Source organism: Carassius carassius, chromosome 3 (genome assembly GCF_963082965.1).
Source record: "Carassius carassius chromosome 3, fCarCar2.1, whole genome shotgun sequence".
In the NCBI taxonomy this organism is placed as follows: Eukaryota; Metazoa; Chordata; class Actinopteri; order Cypriniformes; family Cyprinidae; genus Carassius; species Carassius carassius.
In genome coordinates, this window is record NC_081757.1 from 17,964,253 (window position 1) to 17,988,694 (window position 24,442).

General features: G+C 37.7%; 1 protein-coding gene across 1 annotated transcript in view; it reads left to right on the forward strand.

Moving 5' to 3' along the window:
- Positions 1-24,442, forward strand: part of LOC132122064 (TOX high mobility group box family member 3-like) — a 62,689-nt gene that overhangs the window by 33,012 nt on the left and 5,235 nt on the right. The window contains exons 2-3 of the mRNA XM_059531938.1: positions 5,796-5,858; positions 13,464-13,712. Of these exons, the coding sequence (XP_059387921.1) occupies positions 5,796-5,858; positions 13,464-13,712 (312 nt within the window). The remainder of the gene's footprint in view (positions 1-5,795; positions 5,859-13,463; positions 13,713-24,442) is intronic.

Consider the following 24,442-nt stretch of genomic DNA (forward strand, 5'->3'; position numbering starts at 1 on the left):
TTCAATTATTTAGCAATAATCAAAAAAGCATTAAAGTGATTTCCATGCTGTTAAATAATATTTAAATTATATTTTGGTTGATCAGAAAGTGCAAATTGAATACAAAATTTTAATTAAATATTAGAATACATAAAACAATAACGATAGTGACACTAATGTGAATTTATTGTACTTTCGTGTTTGTAAAGCGCAATCCGAGTTACACTTTCAGTCAAGTTCACATCTGCATCGGCAAATTTTTTTCAGATAAAAGTTGCAAGAGCTAGCCTACGTCTGATTAATTAACATGAACAATTATGCTGAAATCGCTGCAAATCAGTGATTCGTTTCATGCTCATATAAGCAATGCCCGATAATGATATTGCTCTTAAATGTTTTATTATTATTTTATTACTGATGTTATAATAATGCAGCCAAGCTTTTTTCCATCCCATAGGCATAATTCAATTCATATGGCTTCGAAAACGAGCAGGTGGTTTATGGAAAATAAAACTTAACTTAAAAATAAAACTTAATTAAAACTATTACACTTAATAACGTAGATGAAAATATAGCACAAATCTGCCATACATTTATAATGAGAACTTTATATGAATCTATAGTAAAATCTGTCCTTGCCCATCTTTCAGCGCGCTGTCATGAAATCGCATCAGCGGGAGCTCGCGCTCTCTCTCTCTCTCTCTCTCTCTCTCTCTAACGCATAACTTAGCATCCCATTGTGCTGATACAAGTTGTAATGTTACGTCTGATATGTATCTCAGTTATCTGATTTATCATAGGATGTGTCATAGAATTAGCTTCCGTTTATTGGTATAGGCTACTCTTTACCTCAGGCAGATATTTCTTGCTCCTTTATTAATAACATTGCTTCATCATAATCATAATCTAACCTGTCCTAATCATGTGTTCATGTTTTCATAGGCAGATTTTCATGTCAGATTTTTTTTTTTTTTTTTTTTCATAACAATCTTCAGATTTTTTCATTATATACATTATGGCCATGCACCCCCCCCCCCCCCCCCCCCGCACAAAGCCCCACCACCGATTAATCTATTAATCGTTTTTAAAACCTATCGGTGATCGAAATGAGAAATTTCCCAAAATGCCCATCCCTAATATATATATATATATATATATATATATAGTATTTGCATTACTCTTCTCATCTTATAAATAACAGAGGCTCCATTGTCTGTTCTGACCCATTTACAGCATTCTCTCTTTCATTCTTTCAGTTTGTCTCATCCTCCCATCAAGGCTAATCTCATTTGGCATCTGGCTCAATCCCACCCTGCCATGAACATGAGAGGGTCTGCTCTCTCACTGAAGTGAGCCAAGAGTGACAACCCTGTGTCCATTTCCATTCACGCTAACTTCTGTTTCCTAAAAGCTCTGGTTCATTGTATTTCTGTTTATCGGCATCAGTTGTTAAATGTACATCTGACAAGTGAGAGGTGATTTAAAGCATTCCTTCTGTGATATCCGTTTGAGAGTAATGTTTGTTCAATTAATATTCATGAGTTGTGGATCTGCATGTGTCAGTGATGCGAGGCTGAGAGGCAGGTAATGGGATTTAAAACAGGGTGAATGCTGATGGTGTGAATGAATAACTTAAAGCCTGTAGCAGTGCTAGTGTACACACACTTCTTTCTTTCCTCTTGCTGTTTGTATCATGTAGGCACACATTAGTGATTAAATGAGGCATGAACTTTTTTCCATCTTCTCAGAATCCACCTTGTTCTCTCTGTCTCTGATTTGATAGATTTCTCTCTTAGGGCCCTATTAAATCTGTTAGATTTTTTTCTTAAATTCTGTTTTATTTTCTTCCAATTTCTGTTAGTTTTTGTTTTGCTTTTTTAGTTTTGCACCATTCATTAACATAGACATGCAAAACATGCAGGATTTATATTTAAATCAACTTTTGCGGGTTAATATTTACAGATACTAGTCCATAATGCAATTTGATTTAAGTATAATGACATACTTTTGATTAATACATTCAAAATTTTACAAATTCTGTGACATTCCGTGTTAAACTGTGAATTATGTTTTTATGACTGGATTTCGCGATTCCGTCCGTGTTTTCCACATCGTGGAAATCATAAGGCCCTAATAAAGGTAATGTATTTGTTTCTATAGTTCCAGAAATAACCTTTAACATCCATGGAACCTTTCCACTGCACAAAAAGTTGTTTATTTTGGAAAATTATCCTTAGCCTCTTAAGACCCGTGAAAAAAGTTTTAGGAATAAAAAATTTTTCCCACATCTTTACATTGTTTAGAGCATTAAAAATAATGTAAAAAATAAATAAAAATAAAGATATTTAATGCATAAGTTATGCTATGCCTTCGGTGGAGTTATTCAGGACTCAGTTTCTTAAAAAAAAAAGAACTTGCATAGGCAAAAACTTTTTTTTTTTTTAAATCACCAATACATTTTTAGTTTTCAATATATATATATGTTTTTACCAACATTTTTTTTTCAAATATGTTATAACAGAATGATTCAATATACCATTTTTCTTTCTGCAAAATGTGTGTAAAATGACCATAAACAGGTTTTCTCATTATATACAATGTGTCTCTAAAGTAATTCTAATTTGCATATTAATGTGTTTTGGGGCAACATGTAATGAAAAAAGAAGTTTAATAATGGGAGTAATAATTGACAAGACTTCATAATAATATATCATATTTAATACAATACTAAACTATACCGGTAATTTATTTTCGTTTATATTTGTCTCCCAAAATGCGTAATAAACATGCTTTTATTCCTGGTGTCCTCATGTGAGGACATGTATGAAATCAATGTCCTGTTTCGTAACAGAAAGATATATTTTGATTTGAAACCCAATAACTTTTTCCTGAGATTTTGATTTATGACACACAATTTAAAAATTAGACAGATTTAAATGATAATTACTAAATATTATCATTTAATAAAATGATAATTTAGTGAAAAAAGGTTTCACTAAATTAATTTCAGACATTTTTGATGACCAAGGAGAGGGAGTGGCCATGAAAACATCAAATAATTTGGTACAGTATCTTTGTAAAGCCCTGAATGTGCTCTGTACAGGACATCCAGACTTAAAACTGGCATGTACAGTCTCAGAGAAATTCTCAAAAATATAATGTCCTCATATGATGCCGCAGGGTCTTAAGATGTTAAATTAATAAAATGTTCTTCACACTAAAAACAAAATGGTACTTTAATAACTGGTAGGTTCTTTGGGGAACCTCAAATGATTCTGCCATGGCATCGCTGTAACCCCCCCCTTTTAATAGTGATAATTAACATTACCAGTAGCCTGAGCAGTGATGACAGAAGAAAGGTAAACTTGTTTCAAAAGTTGAGCAAATTATTTTTTAGACCTAAAGATTATGGATAAACATTTATTTCTTTGGAATGACTGGCATTGATGAATCTTTGAGAATAATAGCAGGCAAGTTCATTTTGACTCTAAAAAGTGTGGCATTCATGTCGATTTGTTGTATTAGTTGTACATTTTTGCATTGTAATACTATTCTTTATTTTTGGAGTGTGGTGTGAGGGGTAGGCTTATTCTTTTCTTTCAATGAAATGCTCTCTCTCCCCACTGCCACTGGTTGCTCCAAAAACTAATTTTCCTCTACAGAGACACATGTTAAAAAAGCAGAAAGCATGCGCTTTTTTTCAAACTATTCAAACAACACCAATTCACCATCCTATATAATGGCTAGGATTGCGTGTGACCTAAGGACCACTGACAGCAGACTCCCACTAATATGATCAGAAGATTGTTTAATAACAAAAAAACTACAGGACAAACACTGTTTGGAAAAAAATCAGGGTTTCATTTTCCATTTTTTCAGAGAGACATTATGCCGCTGACATGATGGTGCTGTATTGTGTCATGGTGTTCCTCTGGTGTTCCTCGCCAGGTGAGAGCTCCAGAAGGCCTCCTCAGCCCAAAACACCTGCTCTTCAAGTCTTGCAGCTGCTAGGAAGCCCGCGTGTGTCTTTGCGTTGTGCACGGGTACACGTGTATATTTGCTGGTTAGACTTTTAACACATCAGCTCATTCTTTTTCTGTCCCCCCGCTCTTTCTTTCACTCACTCTCTCTCCAGGGCATAGACTAATTAATGGATACCATTCGCAGTTGATTAGCTACAGTTCCTTCGGTAATTACATTCGCATACTAACCACTCAGACAAAAAGATGAGGGGGAGAGAGAACAAAGCAAGGGAAAAATAAATTAATGCTCTTCTCATTTTGCTCTGATCTTAATTTGTTCCTGCAATTGTTTGCCCTCCACAATAAGATAAGAAAGCTCTTTTTCCCTCTTATTCCAACTCTTCTGGTTGTGTAACATCTGAAGGAATCACTTTGTTTTAAACAGACAAAAGCTTGCTGTTGGATGCACTGTTGAATCAGGGCCTTGAGGCTGTTGCGGTTGATGTTTGTGTGTGTGCGCATGGTCCTCACATGTGTATCTCTGTGTGTATGCATGATTTGTCTGGTTATAGAGGGCCCTCTGTGCTGGCCTTCCAGCTGCTAACCCATAATTCCTCATTTTGCTTTTCCATTGTTCCTACCTGTCAGTGTGTTTGTGTCTCAGAAGAAAAGATAGGATGCCTGCCATTTAAACTATTTGCCATCACGTTTGATTTAGAGGGGTACAGATAGAATAAAGGATCAGAATTAAGAAAAGAGCTCACTTTAGAAAAAAATCTGCTGAAAACTAAATGAGATACTGTACAATAAACACCACCATCCAATCATATTTTCAGTTTAAAAAAATGACCAGAATATACTGTATGTACCCTCAGTTTTAATGTTATTTTTTTAATTATTTTCACATTATCAGACTCTTTCTGTTATCTTTTTTTGTGGGTGTTGTTTTGAAATCTGCTCTGTGTTAACCTACTGTAATAAACCATGATCTTTCATCAGCCTGTGTGGGCATTTCAGTTTAGTTAGATGACTGTGTGTCTCTCCCCCACACTTATAATGCAAATTTAGTCTCTGCATGACAAACAGCAAGCCACACCTAGGTTTCCCAATGATGCATTACAGTACAAAATGGTGTGAGTCGAATTAGCAACTGGGATATTTCACGTGTCATTGTTACCCATTTACATGAGGGGTAAACTAATCAATGAACCGTTTGGGTACCGCTTTCAAAATTTATGTGCAGGTACATTAGTTATATCTGTGATTGTTTGATTCCAGAATTTTTTTAATCAATTCTGAAATTCTAAGTTTGGTAATTGATAATTCTTATCATATTTTTAAATCTGTATTTTAAAGTAAATGTGTTCGCTGTTCTCATTGTGACTTTTTTTTTTTACAATTATTATTAAATTATTAAAGTAAAATATAGTCAGTAGTTAAAATAAACCAGGCACTTTTAATTATTTAATTTGATTATATTAATTTAAAAGGCATATATATTTAATATCACTATTTACCAATGCATCACAAACTTTTGTAAGTAAAAATAAACAAATCATTTAAAAAATAGTCAGGACCTGGCTCATTAAAATGATTTAATCTGAGTTTTTGAATGATTCTGTTGAATGAATGGCTCGCAGGACTCCCCCAACTGAAACTCACATATGATTTGAAATTTAATCTTCAATCCAGACTCCTCATTATCAAAGAATCAATTCTTCAGCTCCTTGCCCTACTATTTTGTGCATAGCAAAAAATTAATTCTTATGTGGTGACTGCACAATGAGACTACAGTAAATTAAAAACATTTGGCAACTGAAATAACTAATGTATTCTCTCTCTTTTCTTTTGCAGTTTGGGAATAACAACAACTACATGAACATGGCTGATGCCAATGGAGCTCTATTAGCAGGAGATGTGAGTATACGCTTGAGGATAACCTTTACATTTCCATGGATTCTTAGCTCATGCCATGAGCCATATTCTTCTGGAATCACTAAACAGTCATTTCCATGTCTAACTATTTATTGTTTTAATACAAAGTCAATTAATTTAGCATGCATTCCTCTGTATGTTCAAATAAAATGATTAATTTCAGCGGCAGGTGTGCAGCTGCTGCATTTACATAAACATGATTAGCTCCCTACAGGCCTTCCTGAACTGCTTTGGGATTTTCCAAAAGCCAAACCCTTAAAGCTTAGAGCTTGTTACGGCAGTGGCTACATGTTTGTACACATACACACGCAATGTTATAATCTGACTGAATGATTCCTCCAGTGGATCCGGTATGTTTATGTATCAATGCTTGGTGTTAACAGAGCGACCAGCTCAGTGATGACCAGAGGATGAGGAGCACACGAGGCACTGAGCGTTGAGATAGGATTAGGGTTGCTTTTGCAGGGTGATATACCACAGGTGCTTACATCCTGCTGATATGCTCCAGGTGAAAGCTGCCGTCAGGCTCCAGTGACAGCTCAAGGCATGTGTATGTAAACACCTGTCCCCATGATCATTTTAAGATACCATCAAGCTAGAAAACGAAAGAAAAGTGGCACCTCTCACAAAAGTCACTCTTTCTCTCCATAATTTTTTTATCCCCTGTCTGTGACAATATACACTGCAAATCACAGGTTGTGTATCTCAGTCTAGCCTCACTATCTGTGTGTGATTGTATACAGGCGCTTTACAGTACGTGTTGTCACTCACTGTTACACTCACTGTTGCCACTGCCTGATTTCCATCACATTTCCAATGCAAATCTCCTTCTCGCAATCTCAACGGCATCAATAGACTGGCTAAGCAAAGATAATGTCTGTTCATGTGAAGTGCATTTGTTGCACATTTGTTGGTAACGATGTGTTAGTGTGGGCTTCTGGCTTCATTTTCATTTTAAGTTTAGGCGGTGAAGCCACAGCTTTGTCACAGGCAGTTGTAACGACATTTGATCGAGTCAGTTGCAATCTCCTATAAATTCTTCTGATAAAAGTATTATTAGGCCAAGCTCCATGTTGGCACCTGCAGTGAAAGTTGAGTTGTAGAGTATTGATGGAAAATTTCCCCCAGTCAAATATATTTCTAAGAAATAACGTTTTCTTCACATTTCAGCTGGTACCTGAAATAAGTGTAGGGTGGTGGGAGGGAGATATTGTTTCTTGTAACTCAAGCTGAAGAGAAATTAAAGGGAATTTACCCTAGTGAGTGCTGTAATTTCACAGTGTGATGGGTTTTCCATGAGCTTTAGCTCTTTCATTAATCTGCTTAATGTGTCATCTTTAGGCGAGTGAGAGAGGGAGACTGGGAGAGAGAGGCTAAGTATCTCAGAGTCTGACACTCTGCACTTTGCGTATGGACCTGAATAAACTGTATATGACATTAGATCTAATGTAAACCAGGTTTTATATACACATTATTGTTTTTTTTTTTTTTTTTTTTTTAAGAACTGTGATGAAAGAATATGCATGGTAAAAAAAATACCCTGTTTAATTTAGGGTTAAAAAAAAAAACAGCAGCTGTGGTTGCCAGACAGTCACTGTAAAAAAAAGGTTTTTTTTACTAGTGGGTGCAGGACACTATAGTTAATTTATGTAAGTGAGGATGGCAAAATAAAGCACTGGAATCAGCCAGCCCAAACGGAAGGCACGATTTGTTGACCAAAAATGCCTGCAGGTCCCCCACCCTCTTGATCGAGGCCATTGCAGTCAGGAGCAGGGATTTCATAGAAAGAAATTTCAACTCGACTGACTGCAAAGGCTCGAATTGGGGTAGTTTGTAGGGCTTTTAGCACCAATGCCAAATCCCAAGAGGGCAGGGAGGAAGGTATTGGAGGATTTAACCTTCTGGCCCCCCTAAGAAATCTGACGACCAGATCATGCTTCCCCACCAACCTCCACTCTATGGGGTCGTGATGGCCCGATTAGCTGCAACGTAAACCTTAAGGGTGAAGGGGGACAGCCTACGCTCTACCCTTGCTGCAAGAAGGAAAGCACGGCTCTGATCGAACATTCCTACCGAGTATAGCCTTGGTTTAGGAGTACGACCACTGGCAGTGGGTGGATCTAGTGATGCAAACAGGTCTACCTGAGCAACTCCGAACCATCTCCAGATCAGCTGAACTACCTCCTGAAGTGCTGCTCGAGACAGCTCGTCGTCTGCCTGATTGAACACACCCGGGATGTGGATGGCATGAAGGAACCTCAGATGCTTCTGACTCCACAGGAGGAGGTGGCGGATGAGTTGCGACATGCGACAAGAACATAAACCGCCTTGTTGGTTGGTATATGCAATGGTCGCAGTGTTATCGGTGCAGACCAGAACTTCCCTGCCCCGAATGTACCCTCTGAGGCGGCTCAGGTCAAGGCATATTGCTAACAACTCGATGCAATTGATATGCCAATGCAGTTGGGGACTTCTCCAAATGCACGGATGATTAGACCCATGTTGCTCTTTTAGAGAAATGATCAGCAGCAGCTGGATGCAGTAATCGCATGCCAATGTGCATTGGCTCGTTTAGTTACACTCGAAGTGGATTGATCTCTCTGGTGAGATCCCGATTCGTCGACGTGACGTCGAGAGTGAACGACTGAAAGGAAACTTCTTCATACAGTGGACCACCAGTAATATTGATAAAAAAATTGGGACACTTTGAGCTGATGATGTTTTGCTTAAGTTTTATATATATATATATATATATATATATATATATATATATATATATATATGTATATATATATATATATATATATATATATATAAAAAATTGCTTATACGACTTCTTTACACCACAGACTGAACAAAATTAAGCATGTCTTGGTAATTGATTGACCAAAATTGCTATTATCTAATTGTGTACTTTTTTTTTTTTAACTTATAACCAGTTTTTTATTAAGTGATATAATTTTAATGTACCTTGTCTACTTGAACTACCACAGTCTGCTTTTTATCTTAAAATAGCATACTGATAACCGCCATGATCAAACAGTTGGTACAACAACAAAAAAAACAACAGATGAATCAGAGTTCATCATAAGTGGCCAGTTCATTAATTAAAACTAATACTCATGTTGGTGTAAATGGTGCACAGAGTCATACTGTACATGTAAAGATAAAACACCATCAGGGTAACACACGCAATAAAATAATACAGTAATACTTATTGGACTGTCTTTTACGTTTTTTCCACAGTAAATTCTTAAAGGGTACATAACATACATATTTCACCTAATCTCATGTTAATCTTGAGTACCTATAGAGTAGTACTACATCCTTCATAAATCCAAAAAGTCTTTAGTTTTATCATATTTATAAAAGTAAAATATTGTACTGTTAGCCAATACCAATTAGCATTTTTAGTTGAAAATTGTAAATAATTCACACACATATTTCAAATATGATAATATATGTAAACCACATTATGTTGAATGTTGTAATGCAACAAGATATGGAAACAGTATATCACAGTGCTTGATAAGGTGACCCCTTCCTTCCTGCTGTTGAACCGAAACTGATATGGTCATATTCAGTTCCACTTAGTAATATCACTTATCACACACAATCTCATTACTCATATAATCACTACTGTATATGTAGAAATGGATTTGGAATGGCTGCTATTGGATTCTTAGAGTCTTTGCCACTGTCATCTGAGGAGCGCTTTTCTCTCTGCTCAGCTGATGTTAGGAGCTTTGCTCTATTGATCCTCCTAACCAATCTGCTCAGTAATTGTGATGCACTGCCTTTTAACAACTGCTGCTTATGTCTCTGCTGAATCAGTTTACTAAATTTACAAAGTGAAAGGGCTTATTGCTTCATAATCGGTGCTATTGCTTTACCTTGGTCATCTCAGTTTAGCATACTGGAGCTGGTGAATGAATGCAAGTTGGATGTTTAGAACAGATCTGTCAGTTTATATTGAATTAAAGGTATAGTTCTTCCAAAAATGAAAATTCTGTCTGTCATTTAGCCTGCTTACCCTCATTTTGTTTAAAGCCTGTATACAAACCTGCATGCAACACAAAATAAGTTATTTTAAAGTATGTTGGTTACCAATTACCTTCATTGTACGAACAAGAAAAAACTAAGAGATATTTTATGTTCCACAGAGGAAAGTAAGTCATACATGGTTGAAGCAACGTGAGGTTGAGTAAATGATGACAGAATTTTCATTTATTTAACAATATTTTGGCCTTTACAGATTAGCATACAAATTAAAATAATTGCAGAGATTAAAGAATAATAAGCACTACTGTAAACTCCATCCAGATCTCAACGGTCTTTCTTCAGTCTTCTGCACTAATGAATGCTTGAAGATTAGACCACCTTGCAGTGCCAGGTAAAGTGAGGAAATTATGACAGAAATATTACACTATTGTATTTTGTGTACAGATGATATATGTATAACCTGAGGCTGTTTGTAAATGAAAATCAATTGTGATTAATCTCATGATGTTTTTTAATAAACATTATTAATTTATCACAATTGGTTTTGCCAAAATCTGCCTCTAAACAGATTCATAAATTATATTCATATTCTCTTTTAAGCAATAAAAAACTAAATATTATAATTATGTTTTATTATTGCCTAAAGATCTATAAGATCTTTGTTTTGGTAGACCAAAAAGCAAACTCAATGAAAATGAACCTAGTTGAGCTTGCATTTACATTTGAAATTGAAAGTAACTTTAGTTTTTAAAGTGCCTCAGTTTTCTTTTTTCTTTTTCTTTTTTCTTTTTTGTGGTTAGTTTAGCTAATTTAGAGTGGAATAAATTACCACAAATGCCACAATTACATAATTGTTCAAAGCGGCAATTAATCGTTCAAAGTCCCAGTTATGTTATTTTGTGTGCTTAAGTTTTTTTTTTTTTCTTTCTACATTTTAGTTTTAGTATAGCATTATAATACCATTCATATTTTTACTTTTTTTAATTTAAAGAAGAAACCAATCCAATGTATAGTTGACAATTGAAGCTTAATACTAAAATAAAAATAAGTTAGTGTTGGAGTGTTTTAAGCTTGTTTATTTTCATATAAAAATACGGCATGCAAACAATGGTTTAAACATGCATCAACTGCATCAAACAATGGTATAAACATCATTCAAAGTAAACTGTAATAATCATAATTAATAATCGCAATAACAATTTCAAGGGAATAATCTACAATTATGATTTTTGTTATAATCGTGCAGCCCTATTTTCCTCCTCCTGAACTGAAGATTGAGTCCACTTTACACACACTGACCTGAGCTTTCACCACACACAATAATACAGTCTCCAGTGACCTACTACCTCACCCCACAACACCAGCGCTACACTGACAGCTGACAGCTTCTGTATACTTCAGTCATGCTACCACCGTATCTCGATTCTCATTTACACACACCACCTCAGTGTCTCTGAGAGCAATTTTAATTTAATCTCTGCCTTCTCTCTCTCATCTCAATGTGTTCAACTTCAGTCAGGTGTTCAGTGTTTTGTTTTGTTTTTTTGTAAAGGTCAGTGTCATTTTAGTTATGCTCTGATGTGAAAAAGATGAAGAAAGGGACTATATGTACCTCACATTTGATCTTTGAATGTCGTATCAGATCTTACAGCACAACTGTGTTATTGGGACATTTTGGTCGAGCCACTCTCTTTTTCTCTCCCTCTCTCCTTCTCACTCTTTCTTTCTCTCTGTGGTATTGTACTGTGAAAACATGCTGGCACTGCAGGTCTTATTCATAGAGAAAGGTCATGAAGCAAAATAAATGAAAAGAACACCACTCTCTCTCTTTTCCTGTTTTCTCTGCTTTGCTATCATTCATTCGTCCTGTTTCACTCTATTTGATCTATTTTGTATTTATTTATATTTAGTTCTTCTCCCTCGATATCAGTGTTTTACCTCCATGTTGGTTTTAAAATCAATGTCAGTGATGTTTTGTGATCACTTCCATGTGCATGATATCTGACTCGTTCTTCTCTCATGACACAGTTTTTATTATTAATGCCTCAACACTGCTGTTTTGATTAACACACTGTTAACTGCTGCAATGCCACAGGGAGGGAAAATGAGTTTGTAGCTTGTGTGTTAATGGAGAAGTGGGAAACAGAGCTGGGCTGGTCACTAATGGCTTTAGTTGAAGGTAATGTGAACATGTGTTAGGCACTGCAAGCCCCTGGTCCTCATTATGACAAAAAACACTACTGCCTTTACAAGATCCACTGCTCACAGCTGTGGAAAAAACGCTGCAAGTTAAATGCTGGAATGGAGCTACATAAAAAATTAAATAAGATGGAGAGGTGACAAAAAAGAGCTGATTATTAGCCTTACCCCCTCGGCTGGATCTCATCATACAGGCACTGAATGAGCTTTGAGCTTTGAGTCTTGATTTATTTTTGTATTTGTCTGTGTGTGTGTGTGTGTGTGTGGATGGGGGGGTGGTGGTGGTCAGGTTTTGCCTATATTGTGAGAACCAAAATGTCACCATTAGGGCAGTAAGGAACCCCAAAATCACCCATATTGTGACCACTAAAATGCAGAAATGTTTTTTTGAGAGTTTGGTTTAGATGTATGAGACCATGGCATATCTGTATGTGTGTTTGAATGTGTGCCTGCTCTAAAATATGCTCTAATAAAAGATGTGTTGGCAGATTCCCTGTGCACATTATGCTTTTACAAAAGAGTAAGAATAAAACTGAAAAGAAAGAAGGTTGAGATTGAGGAAGTGGGAATATGAAAGACAAGATATAGAGTGATAGCAGGGAAAAAGACAAACAGCTTCAGAGGATGGATGGTGTGTTGACATGATGTTGATATGTTTTTTGATGCAGTGAAGGAAACACGTTGAGAGTATTAAAGTGAAGATTCCAAACAAGATTGAACACGAAACAAGAGGTTCTGAATACATAAAGCAAGAAATTGAGGGAGACAGGAAGAAACAGAAAAAAGAGAGAGGAGTGGAGGTCAGTGAATTCCTCGATGAGGAGCCCAGAGCAGGTAGTCAACATAAGCAAATTAAGTGTGACGATAGGCTGTAATTCACAGGCAGAGGGATTTGGTCATTTGATGAGCAGATTTGGAGGTGCAACTGAGAAGAACAAAGTGCGACACTTCTGGACAGCCGGAATAATCTGTGTGAACGTTCTTTAAACCCATCACTCCCTGCACTTTCTTTTCTCCTCCAGCCAGCATAATCCAGCTTGGATTAAGCAGCTTTTTTTGTCCTCCTGCAAATATGATAGCCACACAATATTGCATTTCAAATTCAGACATCTTTTTTCAGACCCTGTTTCATGGAGAATGTAATGTTTTGGATCAGAATAAACATCCGTTTCTTGTACAAGTATTAAATAGGTTTTCTTATCTCTTGTGCTCTGGTCAACAGATATTTCAAAGCTTTGAAATGAAATGTGTTTCCAGTTTATGCGAAGGTTGTGTTTAATTTTTAGTGTAACAACATCATGGTGATTTCAGGTTTTCAACTTTGCAGGCCCTCACCACATTTTGGGCAAAATTCATCCCTGATTTTCTCCTTTGTCTTTTTCTTAGACGTTTCATACTCCAAGTCTTGGTGACGAGGAGTTTGAAATACCCCCCATCACCCCTCCTCCTGAGACCGACCCTGGTATGGGCCTCCAGGAGATGGACTCACCTTTCCCTGGGCTACCCGACCATCCCAACTCTCAGCGGGGGTTGTTCACCCCTCGGTTCCCACCCCAGAGCCTGGAGCTGCCATCAATCACCATCTCCAGAAATATGATGGAGCAAGAAGGACAAATCAACAATGGACATCCAGGGGTAAGTGTCTGGTTATTCTCTGGTTATTTGCTTGAAAATTTTAAAGGGGACATAACACATACAGTTTCACCCAATCTCATGTTAATCTTGAGTACCTATAGAGTAGTACTGCAATCTTTATATCCCCAAAATGTCTTTAATTTGATCATATTTATAAAAGAAAGATACAGCTTTATGATTCTCTCCGAAAACAGCCGAGCTCATGGAGGCGTACTGTGGGCGGAGCTAAAGAGTGACGAGCACTTGAGCGCTGAATGCCAACAAAACACAGACATTTGATGCTGTTTCACTTACTGTCTGCAGTTCCGAATCATGACCGGGATCTTTTATAGCTGGGACTGCTCCATCTTTCAGTATCAAACAATGTGCAAATCCAGCGTCAAACTAGACCTTGTTTATAAAACGAAACTCTGTTGCTGACCTGAAAAACAAACTGCATCCACCGATCACATAACATGGGTTCTTGGGGAAGCTGAACAAAGTTATCTTTCCTTTACAATAGGGCTGCAACTAACGATTATTTTGATAATCGATTAATCTTTCGATTATTTTTACGATTAATCGATTAATCGGTTTATGTACTTATATTTTAGTTTTTTCCATTTTTTCCCCAAGTAAATTTTTAATAAATGGTCTTTGTCCTTCAGCATAGATTTTTAAGAGATTTTAACCATTTTGCACTGTCATATCCTCATCAAAAATATACCTGGAGTTGTTTTATTGTGTTAGTAATCCTTTGTCGAACTCTTCTGCAATCAGAACACTGACCCATATAGCAAATTTCACAAGTAGATTTCAAATAATGTTTTCACCATGGCAGTCCTTAGAGCTCCTAAAGTAGTTTAACATCCCGAACAAAGCTTATTAAGGAATCTTTCAGAACATATTTTCACGAAGAATAAGGATAAAACAGAATAAAATTGCAGTGCATTATTTTATTATTTACTGGGAAACTGCTTTATAGAAGGTTGTCCAGAAAAAAAAAATGGACACACACAAAAAACCTGCTGTGTGAAAAAGAGCAGTGAATACTTAGAAAAAAAGTGCATTTCAAATATCTTTAAACATACCTCTTTCATCCAGTCATAATTAGGCTGCACGGCTGAATTTTGAACTGATAAACGACAAACTGATCACAGAACATGTTTGTAAAGCTTTAAATGTTAAAAAGCAATGTTATCAGCTTTTACGACTAAACATTTGCAAACAACATTGTACTGGAGAATCTGCACAAATGAAAGTCTTAGGGGCCGTTCACAAATCGCGCCTAAAAACGCGTGGAAAACGCTAGGCGCACCGCTTTCTCCTTCTTTCCAAAGCGCTCTGGCAGAAGAGGCCCTGAGGCGTCTGCCTTTGCTAAGCAACCATGACGTGCTCTCTCCTTGAAGACGCGGAAATTTCAGCAAAGGATAAATGGATTTGCAGCTCAAAAAATCGTTTGCAGTAGCTCTGCTACTAAATTTATTTCAAAATGGAAATCCATATACAACTATGATCAGCTGTTCCTTTCATCTTGACTGAGCTTTTAACGTTGTTACGGGAAAGGATGAAGCTGATTGGTTAGTTCTTGTCACACGACCTGCGGTGCGCTTGCGGCATTCTGAAAAGTTGAAATGTTTTTAACTCGATGCGGTGCGGTGTTGGAAATAACGAACTTGAGCGCGCAAAAGATGCGATATGTGAACGTCCCCTTAAACAGTTCAGTAGTGCAGAGTTTACAGGTTACTCTTCTTTTTTGAAGGCTCAAAGTAAAGTACTCCCACATCACGCTGAATGCTGCAGAGACGCTGTTCGGGAAGCACGTGAGATAAAACGAGGCCAGCTATTGGCTATTCGCTACTTCTCCTGCTGTACTGGCTGAGTAAAACCTCCGGTGGCTCATTACTGCCACACTTTGGTCACCGCAAATTTGAAATATGGACGAAATGAGCCGCTTAAGGCAAATAAAAGTTATTTAGCAACGAATCGATGACTAAATTAGTTGACAACTATTTTAATAATCGATTTTAATCGATTAAATCGATTCGTTGTTTCAGCTCTACTTTACAACCAAAAACACAATTCTTTGGAGACATTCTTTCCAAGCGAGTCCCTTGCAGCACTGCTGAATGAAGAAAGTTGAAGCTCTTACTCTCGCTCTGGTCAATGTGTGCATATGCTTGGTCTTCTGGGAGAAATGCCCATATAAGGAGTTCCACCCTTTATTACGTCATGAAGAGCCACAATTGAAAAAAAACTTTCTGAAACTTAAGAGACACAGAAGTGTGTATTTGGCACAGAAATACTCTGCTATACGTTAAATATTTTTTTTTTTGTAAATAACTCAACAACCCTTTTAAAGGTGCCATGTGCAAAAATTGAGCTAAAAATATTCAAAAAATTACCTACACGCATCAAAAGTATGAGAAGAAATAAGGGCGATGATGTCATTAAAAAATGTAAAGTTATAGTGCTGCAGAGATATCAACCTTAATTAGCAGTAGCATTACTAGCCCCGGCCCGACAGGTGTCGTAATACCAGTTTCGGCCATGGGAGGCGGTATGCGGGCAACATAACCACCAGCCAACGTGCAATACACGAATAACTCGCACGGCTTGTGGGCGTAATCTAACCTGATGTCAATCAAGCGAAAGGATGGTTGAAGCCCTTGGCAAGAGACCACCACCCGCTACAGGGAAACAACCGCGCTCGGAAACACAAATCAAATCAGATAAGAAAAGGAGCCGAACCAGAGTAAACATCGGCACTGCTTTCAATCGCTGGAGACAACTGATGGACCTGAAAGAAATGAGGTTCGACACCGAACTTGCAACATTTCTTTTGGATTGGTAAGTTAGATGCTGTTAGTATTTCGCTAGAAGTTTGTTTTATATGTTTGTGTATTTTTTTGGGGGAAGTTATAACATAGAAATGGATCGAAGGCTGTTCTATAAACGTGCTAATGTTAGCGATGGCTAACCGTAGCTGCGTTTGATAATTAGCTAGCTATAACTTACCCATATTTTTATATCATAAGTAACCTGCTCTGTCTAGTCTGTTGGTCTCCGTGTCCTCTTTGCTTCGTGGTTTTTCTGTACGTGAGAAAATTGATGTGTGGCGTGAAAGCGTGTGAAAAGAGTCAATTGCGTGTGCCTCACGGTGAATGCTTGAGAGTTGGCAGCTCTGGTTGACGTTACGTTGGTTGGCGCTAGCTTGATCAACATCAGCTGTCTGATGTTGACCAATGATGTTGACAGAATGCTGTCTGTCAAATTAATTTAATTCCAATAATGTGTATATACAACTCAATGTAATATGAACAAAACGAATATGAACATATTCACTGGTAAAGGTGAAGGGGAGTAGTTTGAAGATGTCATGTTTCAAAATCACTTGACATCACCCAACGTTCCTCTGGAGGCAAAACGTTCTCTTATAGCAGCGGTTCTCAATTCCAGTCCTCGCGCCCCAATGCTCTGCAAATTTTGCACGTTTCTCTTTGTTAACACACCTGATTCAGATAATCAGCTCGTTAGAAATGAACTCCATGCATGAACTGTTTTTCAAATGTTCATTGCTCCCTACTCTCTGAGCAGGGGAAATCTGTTGAAGTTTACCTCACATCGAAACATTCATTCACTGATTTGTGCTGTGCAGCGTCTTTAAACATGGACAACTGTGACATCATACCTCTGTAAATCAATACAATTTAAATTCACGTCTTGCACACTTCAATGCACTTTGATTGGAACATATAGCTACGTTCACTTCGAACTGGAATCATGGCTAAATATCCTGTGATGACCACTTCGCAGGGCACTTATGTTCGAATAGAACAAATGTCTGAAGCTCTAAGAGAAACGTTCAAAATGTGCAGAGCAGTGGGGCGCGAGGTCTGCAATTGAGAACCGCTGTCTTATAGGCTTCGGCTATGCTCTAGTGTTGTTGTGAAGGTAGGGGCGGAGCATAGAGACTATGCTGTTTCTCGTTTGTTACTCTAGAGTAGACCAATTCACTTTAATGAGGCATACTGCCCCCATCTGGTATGGAATGTGGAGTATGACTTGATTTTTTTGCCAGATATGACAGATGGCACCTTTAAAGATCTTAATGTTTGCAGATGTTGAAGGCAGTCGTTATGCAAAGTCAAAAATTACACAAATATTTCCACAACATTATCATTCACTGGCAGTTACATTTAGCTTTTAGATCCACCTGGATTTAAGTAAGGATTTAAAACCAGGGAGGTTTCTTCCTCTTAATGCAAATATGTTTGACAGAGGTGTTATATGCAAAACAAATCAAGGTGGCTGATGATTTGTGTCATTGTTATAAAACTGTATTTGTATTTGTAGATAAAGCCTTAAAGGGGTAGTCCACCCATAAATATAAATTCTGCTATAATTTCTTATCACCTTACATTTTTATGAAAGTGAATGAGAACTGGTGGAGAACTCCAAAACAAGTTCACTACAACTCATGCATTTTTACCCTAGCCCTTAGCCCAATGGCTTTGCTCAAGGAACAGACTGAAAAATCATTATTCACTGAAAATCTAGACACCCCCTCTAAAAATGTTCTGTTGAGTCATATCGGTTCATTAAATCAGTCCATCCAGTTAGCAAAACTAGGCTGAATGATTCATTTAAAAATAATTGACTAACTAGTTTGGTTCTTAAGGTTAAAATCTGTGATCTGGTAGTATTGATTAAGAATTTACTAGATTAAAAAATCAATAATTAGCAACACACAAAGCTATTGGATGGCTTCATAAGACTTGGATTAAAGTGCACAAGACATATGAACCACTTTTATGATATTTCTGTTGTAATGCATAATTGTTTTCCAACCTTCTTAAAGACTATAAGCTCCAATCCTCATTCATTGTGACTTCATGAAAAAGAGTGACCAGTTTATTGATTAAAGTTTATATTTTTGTGCTCCATGGAAGAAATAAAGTCATAAGTGCTTAGAACAACATGAAAAGACAGCAGATAAACAATGAAGGCATGCAATAAAATTGGTCAGCTTAGTTAAATATATTGATTTTTAACCTTGTGTTGCTGTGATGACTAATATGTAAGATAAAATAAAGGTCTAGGCAAGCATTTGCTTCATAATAATCATGTTTTATGATCAAGTTTTTATGGCTGTTAATTCAGATGATGGCTCCTAAATGCCACAGACGTGGATTCATCGAAGGGGAAGCATTGAAAATGCCATGGCCAGACTAGATATTTTAAAACTGCTATTATAGAAATGAAATCGCTATCAGAGAAATTTGAATACATAAAAGGACACAAAGTGACATTAACCAGCAGATGATGCTTTGGCATGCTTTTCATGAACTGTTTTTATTTTGATTTTCATTCTGAATAGTGCCTCGCTTTCCCCTTAACCAACAATGTATATGTGGAATAATATTTCTCTATTTACATTCCAATATGCATAGGCACCATCAAATTTTATTGCTTTTTTCCTGACCATCCATTCTACTGGCAAGTAAAATAATTGCAGCTTTTAAAATATCTGTGCTGCATAAGTGACCGCCGGAAGGCTTTTTGCCTTAAGAATTTTAATTTCATGGTCAGTTAAGCTCGTATGCATCCGGAAGAAAAAACGGAACCTTGACACAATTACAACACGGTTCTGTTCTCACTGCGCTGTGAAGGGATTAGATTTGATTCTCCAGCATTATTCCTCTTTAGCAGCTCTTTCTGTGGACAGTGGTTCTGATTGTGTGGGGACTATATTAGCGGGTTTGAGGGAGAATGAGGGCACTCTGCTCTGTGCCTGGTGGCATTGTGACGTCCCTCTGATTCTTTTCTATCGCTCATCACTCATTGTCCTCCTGAAAGACTCTCAGTCTCTCTCCTCTTAATGGAATTGATCTCAGTTTGTCCTGCTCTCTGGGACTGGTACAGACAGTACCTTGCCTTTGAGTCAATGCCTCACATTTATAAAGGACTCGCTAAGGGTTAGCGGAAGTTAGCACTATAACTTCCAACGTTGTTCTTCAGTCATTTTGATGCATTTAAGAATTATAATTGTACATTTAATGCAAAAACACAGGCCATTATGTACAATTCGGGATCCAATTGTTGTAAAATTAAAGACAGATGGCAGCAAGGGAATAAAACAAAAATGTCAAGAGAATTTATACATTGCCTCAAAAAAAATCTACTCCAACTCTTAAGTGCAACTTAAACAGATCTATGAGGCACAGCACACCTGTGCTAGTTTCATATGCACTTAGTTTTTCTGCATTAAAGGCAATTATTCCTCTAATTCCTTCCCTCTAATGCTCCACGTATGTCAGGTGAAATTAGCCGCAGATGCTGCTGGCCAAACCCAACTCGGCAAAATCCATTTCTCAGCTGTGAAGAAGTCTGGCAGGATTCAGAATGTGAAGTCATTATTTATTTAATCTGTTCGCCTAACAAGCTCCTGTATCTCGTTTGAGACTCGCTGGAATCTAGGTTCTGACAGGATCTCAGAGTAGACAGCAACCGATAAAGACGTGAATTATGTGATCACCTGTTTATCTCAGAAGAGATGTTCTTGGAGGTTGTGCAGAGCAGGTTTAGCATTCCTATTTTTCTGGTATATATATATATATATATAGTAATGGGAGGAGCCAACAACACACAGTGGGCGTAGCGTCAGGCCTCGGAGAGGCTTTTATTAACATAAAATAAAGCAAAAGAGGGAATAAAAGTGGCCAAAGTGGCAGAGTGTCCAAAATAACCAGGGGATCTGGTGTCCTCGTCATGCTGTGGGGTTCATGTGGGTCGGGCAGTGTTCATGAAAGAAAGGTCCAGGTAAGGGGCGGAGTCCGACGGCCGCACACGCTCCCCTCTTCGGTCCGGGGCACGAGGGTCGGCGGCTTCTTCTAGCGGCCGCATCCTGCTCGTTGGCCGCGGCGCTTGCAGGGGATGGACGGCCCGGCATCCTGGCCCGTCAGCCGTGTAAACGGGTGCGGTTCTCATCCGGACCGCGGGTCCGACAGCTCACGTCTCTGGTGGCACGGGAGTCCCTCAACGCTCCCTTCCTGGACCCTCGAGGACACCAGTGTGCATGCACGGGGAAGAGACCGGTCTCTTGAAGAGAGGCACGTTGGGCTTTTAAACCGTGGCGGTGATGAGGCTCCATTTACGTCAGGTGTGCCCCATCACACGCCGCCAGCCCTGGCTCATCCAGCGCCCCTCCTCTCTCACACACCCACTCCTGTCGGGAGCCTGGTGAAGGGCGGCGATTTACGACAGGGTGCCGATGATAACCAGGGAAGAGGCAGCTGACTCGTCACAATATATATATATATATATATATATATATATATATATATATATATATATAAACAAATGCATTATTATTTTACCTAAAATAAAAATATAATGAACGGGCAGTGTATTTATACAGAGCAGGTGTTTGTGGGATTCTAAGCAATCTACAGTGGAACAGTTTTTTAAAACATGATCCCTCACAAACTGACTAGGGTCTGACTGCTGTGTCTGTGAATAAAATGGAAAATATGACCAGTGATGCAGAAACGTTATTTTTCTTCTCTTCCAGTACCACACACACACACACACACACATACACTTTCTCTCTCACACTTTCCTCTCTTTCTCTTTACACATTTCTGTTATCTTATCTCCAAGCTGAGTAGTTGTGACATCAGATCTACATCAATCTCTGAAAGTGGATTTTTTTCCTTCCCCCTTCACCTTCATGTTTTTCTTCTTCTTCTTCTTCTTCTTTTTCTGTCAGACAGCCATTGTGACATATTGGGCCAGTAAGAAATGAAAGATATTCATGCAGGCATGCAATACTTGTAATGAAGTCTCAGCCTGACCTTCTGTGTGATTGATTCTGTAATTTTGTTTTTCTCAGCCAGTACTTGAAAGGAAATGAAATCATGTTGAACAAGTTTTAAATATCCATAGTGCAACGGGAGAGGTGGAGGAGGTAAGGAGAAGTGATGAGAGTGAGGAGAGAGGTAGGTTATAAACTAGTCTTTTTTAAGGTATCAGAACAATGTTCTGGGACCTTTTTTTCAAAGGGTACAATTCGTACAGGGCGCATGAAACGAGAGAATATGTGTGTGTTTTGTAGATGGAGTGAGAGAGGAGAGTGAGTAGGTGGAGGAGAAATAGGACTAGAAAACAATTTATCTTCACGCTACCGTGGTCTCTGCAAGCATTCAAAATTCCATTTTCTTTTTTTTTTTCTGGAGGAGCCAGTTATGCAGGTGCCCATAAATGGTTGAAAAATAAAGCAGCATGTTGGTTAAGGTTCCAGTGCAGCTGTGAATATGTGCAGAGGGCTGATAAACTATTCATAATAAAGCTGACCTTTTCACACTGGCCAAACTTGTTAGATTCATCCTCATAATTACCATATAGATGATTTTACTCCTTTTTCTGTTATGGAACATTTCCAAGAGCTCCGCGGAAAGATTGAATGGAAATTGAACTTGTTAACATTCTGTTCAGCATGGAACAGCTCATACCAAGCTGCTTTTAATAAACTCTCCAATTCCATTCCCACCCCCCACAGAATCCCAAGGCTGGTATCTTAAAGAGCAGACCTGAGACTCTCAGCCTTTGACACGGCATCTTCATATTCTTATCCCGATCGTCTGAAAGCAGTATTGGTTGTGTTATGGTTATGAACACATGCTGAAAAAAGAGGTCTTGGCTGCCCCCCTCCCCCCAGTATACTTTCTTGACTGTTTAGTTGCGGTTGCTGCTTTTGATGAAAGGGGTGAGGATACTATTTGAGGCAGAACCAAACAGTCATCCATCAAACGTCTCCGTGTGTCGGACAAGGGGCTCCTTGTGTGGCGTGGTTGTTTGGTCAGCATCTCTTTTTGGCACCTTTTAATGTCAGAAGCTTTTGTGCCTGTAGTAAAATATGTTGGGGAATAAAGATACGAGGGGGTTATTTTTTGCTGGAATACAGTCAACTGAGATGGGCTGATTGCTGATATAATAGCAACATTTGCACAAGCGCACGCAAACACACAGACTAGAGGATAGGACACATCTGGCCTCTTTACTCTTCAGATAAGGAGTTATTTACAGATTTATGAAGACTATCGAAAGCATCTGTGTAGATGTGAGCTGTGTGTCAGCAGACAATGTTCCAATCAAAATGCAAATGTAGGGTGTGCAGCAGGGACATAAATAAACAGATCGGATACTGACTCTCTCAATCTACCAGCTAAACCACTCTGACAGCAAAAATCACATTTCTTTCATTCCCGACAAAGGCTGCTATTAGCAAAAGCTGACTACTGTTTGTGCAGCTTTAGTTTGAATGCTCCATTCAGCCTTCTTTCTTTTCCATCTACTGATTCTACACATAAATATCTGTTTTATACAAAATCATCTCATGTTTTCTTTTTCTGCTGTATGATCATTGGGAATTTAGAGGATAATGTTGTCAAATCATTAGATGCTTCGAGATAAATCGCAGCCTTTTTTTTCATAATCCGACTCGGGAATTATTTCCACATCTGTTCTGCTTTGTGCGACCGGATCAAAGTGCACCTGAAACTAAAGACCAGTTCTGACCATTTACCAACGTAGTCAGTACATGAAATCAATCAAAAGAGTAAGTGAGCATATGGTCGTCTGACAAATGTTGCATGTTCAAATCATTTATCATGTTGAAGTGTTCACATGATGGAGAGAGCCAGAACACAAAGCCCAGCCAGAGACTTTGATGATAAATATGAGCCCTCAAAGGCTGCCTTACATCTCTGTGATTCCCTCCACTCTTTATATTACAGACGCATAGAGAATGCTAGTGATTTCATATGGGACATCACTGACTTTTTGTGTTGAAGTGTTAGACACAGATGGTCGTAACTAATGAACACAAGACAGGTCTGACACAAAGACTGCTGCTGGCTCTGTCACCGCATTCTAGCGATGAAACTAATGCAAATGTGTTTATTTCTGTTGTAGTGCAATTCTGTCATTAATTATTTTACTTATCTATTAATCTAACTAGTTTACTTGCTTCATTTTATACAGTGTGTTTCCTAAAAAAAATAGTGCAAAATTTCCAGCATCAGCCTAACAGATGTTGAAAACAGCTATTGTTTTGTAGATTGTATTTTTTGCTAAGACATGGATGCGGTATGAAGCTGTGTGTACCCAGGGAATTAATACAAAGAAAATGTAATCTGTATGTGAGGGAAGGTGTTAGAATATTGTACTAAGGGAGAGGGTTCAGCAGTTCTGGACAATAAGGCCAGGTGCACAGCTTTATGATGTGTTGACATATACAGATATTGAGTTTGAGTCTCTGAATACCAGATGGAAAGAGAGAAAGAGAGTTGATGTGGAGTAAAAAAAAAATGAACAGAGATCAAATGAACAATTGGTTTTCTCTAGCTGTTCTTGCTCTGTAAACTGGTCAATGTAAAACGCATCAGGTTCATGTGTACCCGACCTCCAAACTTTATTTTTTAAATATAGTTATACTTTTTATTTATATTATTATCAAATTTATTTTAGTTTTGATTGGGACATTCTTTTTACTTCAGTTCTTCTTTTATACTGAGCTAATTATATGTTCCTCTAACTGCAAATACACTTTAACTCTAAATTATACAAATAAGTTGATAATTATTTTTTGTTATGGTCAATAACTAATAAATGAATAAATATTAAGTTCTGAAAAAAAAAAAATATATGTATATATATATATATATATATATATATATATATATATATAT